Genomic DNA, 3,279 nt, shown 5'->3' with positions numbered 1-3,279 from the left:
GATTAAGACAGTCTCCACCCACACCAAGTACTCCGCCAATAATGGTTAGGACAAACTCCGCCCACACCAAGAACCCCACCAATAATGGTTAGGACAAACTCCGCCCACACCAAGAACCCCACCAATAATGGTTAGGACAAACTCCACCCACACCAAGAACCCCACCAATAATGGTTAGGACAAACTCCGCCCACACCAAGAACTCCACCAATAATGGTTAGGACAATCTCCGCCCACACCAAGAACTCCGCCAATACCGGTTAGGACAAACTTCGCCCACACCAAGAACTCCACCAATCACGATTAAGGACAAACTCCGNAATCTCCGCCCACACCAAGAACTCCGCCAATACCGGTTAGGACAAACTTCGCCCACACCAAGAACTCCACCAATCACGATTAAGGACAAACTCCGCCCACACCAAGAACTCCGCCGATACTGGTTGGAAAACAAACTTTGCCCACACCAAGAACTCTGCTGATTGCGATTAAGACAGTCTCCACCCACACCAAGTACTCCGCCAATACCAGTTAGGACAAACTCCACCCACACACTAAGAAACTCCCCCTGGTATCTCACCTCTGGTATTTAAAAATGTTGTTAAACAGCCAAAGAGCCACTAAATAATGGCTCACCCATATGATATCTGTCTGATAAGGAAAGGGTGCAAGAGTGGTTTGGTGTTTGTTCAAACCTTAATTGAAATCCACAACATAGACTGAATGATTTGTTATTTTTTTGCATTACAACTTTACATCGTTGCTATTTGTAATTCTGAAATCTGCCCAACTGGTGAATTGGCTTAGAGTGGACTGATATTCTGTTTATTTGTCTATAATTATACTGATGTATACAGCAGTCCTCCCACACATAAGCATATTTCTGTGTTACGGAACAGCATTGCTTCAGTTCCTTTAGTGTTACGTATGTCTCCTGTGGTGTCACCACATTTCAAGACTATTTGTCACTGAATACCTTGTTTTTTCTGTGTGGTTTAATAGCTATTATGTTGCTCTCTGGTGCAACCAGATTTAATGGGTTTATTTCGGCAGAGGAAATGCTGTCCATTTCCTGCAATTAAGAGGTGGGCCCAGTGGAAAAGCACTCCGATTAACCCGTAAGAAGCGATGTGGCTGGAAGTGCGGGGGTGGTGACCGATCACTCATGTTTGTCATTTTCACTGGGTCAAAAACTAATGTGTTGGATCATTTATTCATGTATATAATAGCCTTCACACCACAGTTAATTGAGATGCTGATGTGACACATGAACGCTAATGGAATTGTGGCAAACTGGAGGCCAATTTAGTAAAATTATTGACATTCTAGATCTGTTTTTTATATGGCATTCAAGTAAATAAATAGATGCTTAGTGTAAAATGATTAAATCAAAATGCTTTATCCCATGAAATAATCCGTGTGAAACATTTCTCATTATAATTTCAGTTTAAAGTCCTGGCTGAGACGTTTTCCACGGCTGCAGCGATGAACAGATGGATGGAGCGGTGGGGGGACTGTGAGAGAACTGGTGATGCGTGAGGACAGAAAGACAGACAAGTGATTTTCAGCCTTGACTATTTTTATATTTTATAATATAATTTGTTTCATTTCCGTTTTATTAAAACATAATTTATTTTTATTTCTTAATGATGCTCAACAAATCCTGATGGAGGTTGGAACATGGCCTGACCTCCACCCTTTTGATTAATCACCCACAAATATTACCTAAAATCCTTCGGATGGTTGTAAAATTCAAGTTTTTCTTTTTAATTAAGCATTTCCAAAACATTTTAATCACTTCCAATTTACTGAATTTCCAAATATTAAACAACTGCCCATAAACAAAGAATAAAAGAAAATGTAAAACAAAAACATAATTATGTGTAAATTATGAATAACTAGGAATCTGAACACCTGGTAAAGTGAATAAACAGGGTGAAACATGGTGGGATGTCAGGACTTACCAGGCTGAGCTCCGTCCTCCAACATCGGAGCCATGATCGCTTTCCAAGGTGCTGAAAGCTTTGGTCTGCTTCCCTTTTCAAGTCGACGTTAGTCTCCTTATAGCGAAATGCTGAGTATCTCCACAGAATCTTGTTTTAGAATAAAAGTACGTTAGTCAAGGAAAAGGTCTGTTGTCCCCAGAGAAAGACTGGAAGGATGCTCTGCTGCTGATGCTGCTGCTGCTGTTACTCTTTGTTGCGTGAGTGTGTCTCAGAGGCGGCAACACCCCTCTCACTCCCGTCTTTGTCTCTCTCCGCATCCCTCTGCTTGTTTTTTAGGTCTCTCTCCCATCTTCTGGTCTCCAGCTCTCACTCCCTCCCCTCTCAGACAAACGCTGAGCTCATCAGCGCTGACGCAGTGGTGACGGAGGCCTGCTGTGAAAGCAGGACCCCACCTGGTGAAGCAGCACAAACAGGCCTGCCAATTTCCCTGATACATTGTTGGGAAATGAACACCGTCTATCTGTATCTGCATCCCTACATGTGTGTGTTTGTGTGTGTGTGATGGTGGTAGTCTGTTGGTGATTGATAAGACTGACGTTGACTGAGGTATCCCCCGCCTATCCTTCATTAAATAAGTGGCAATTAGGCTGAAACAGTCGGTTTGTGGGCAGTTACTGTAGTTATTTTGTGATAAAAACCTGTTTAAAGTTACAAAACTGAGAGCAGAAAATAATATATTTACAGTCCAGGCTTTGAATTCAGCTTAATTTAAAAACAGGGCATGCATTTTATAATACATTTTGTTTTGGGGATTCCTAAAATAAGCATGAATATGTGAGTAAAACAAAATCAGTACACAATAAACAGGAAGCAGCACAAGTCATATTTGTTTTTACTCTTGGCTCGTCTGCTTACAGTTCAATAAACCTCCCTAATCTTCACTTTACTTGGGAGAAACCTCCTACTGAACACAAACTAGATATAATATTCACCAAAATGTTTTTAATGTCACTGATTTCAATGGGATAATTTTATCCTTTTTTCCCCTCTAAGCCACTTCAGTAGAAAACAAAACTGAATGTTAGTTTCATAATTCCTGCATCATCAGTGGCTTTTTTTACACTATAGTAAAGAAGAAAAGGAAAAAGTAGAAGAGAAATACAAGACCTGCAAAGAGAGAAACCGATACAAATTACACAACATGTGAAATGAACACCAATAACACACAGGACACCACACCCGACATCTGACCATCAGCAAATGAAGAGAACAAACACCCAGCAACTAAACTTAAACAGATGTATATACATATACCCACACACACACACACACA

The 3,279-nt window shown here is 40.9% G+C and overlaps 2 protein-coding genes across 3 annotated transcripts in view; one reads left to right on the top strand and one right to left on the bottom strand.

The window, feature by feature from the left end:
* syt4 (synaptotagmin IV) overlaps positions 1 to 2,913 on the bottom strand; it is a 15,340-nt gene extending 12,427 nt beyond the window's left edge. Inside the window, exon 1 of one of the 2 annotated variants that reach the window (XM_014019067.1) lies at positions 1,965 to 2,913. In XM_014019067.1, coding sequence (XP_013874521.1) covers positions 1,965 to 1,998 — 34 coding nt within the window. In that variant the 5' untranslated portion in view covers positions 1,999 to 2,913. The remainder of the gene's footprint in view (positions 1 to 1,964) is intronic. The other variant, XM_014019066.1, reaches the window with a different exon arrangement.
* The window catches only part of LOC106525000 (carbohydrate sulfotransferase 12), a gene marked incomplete at its 3' end in the record, with an annotated part of 15,697 nt that overhangs the window by 2,682 nt on the left and 9,736 nt on the right, over positions 1 to 3,279 (top strand). The window contains 1 exon segment of the mRNA XM_014019069.1: positions 1,447 to 1,557.

This window comes from Austrofundulus limnaeus, unplaced genomic scaffold, assembly GCF_001266775.1.
Source record: "Austrofundulus limnaeus strain Quisiro unplaced genomic scaffold, Austrofundulus_limnaeus-1.0 Scaffold208, whole genome shotgun sequence".
Classification (NCBI taxonomy): domain Eukaryota; kingdom Metazoa; phylum Chordata; class Actinopteri; order Cyprinodontiformes; family Rivulidae; genus Austrofundulus; species Austrofundulus limnaeus.
This window is presented reverse-complemented; position numbering and strand designations above follow the sequence as displayed.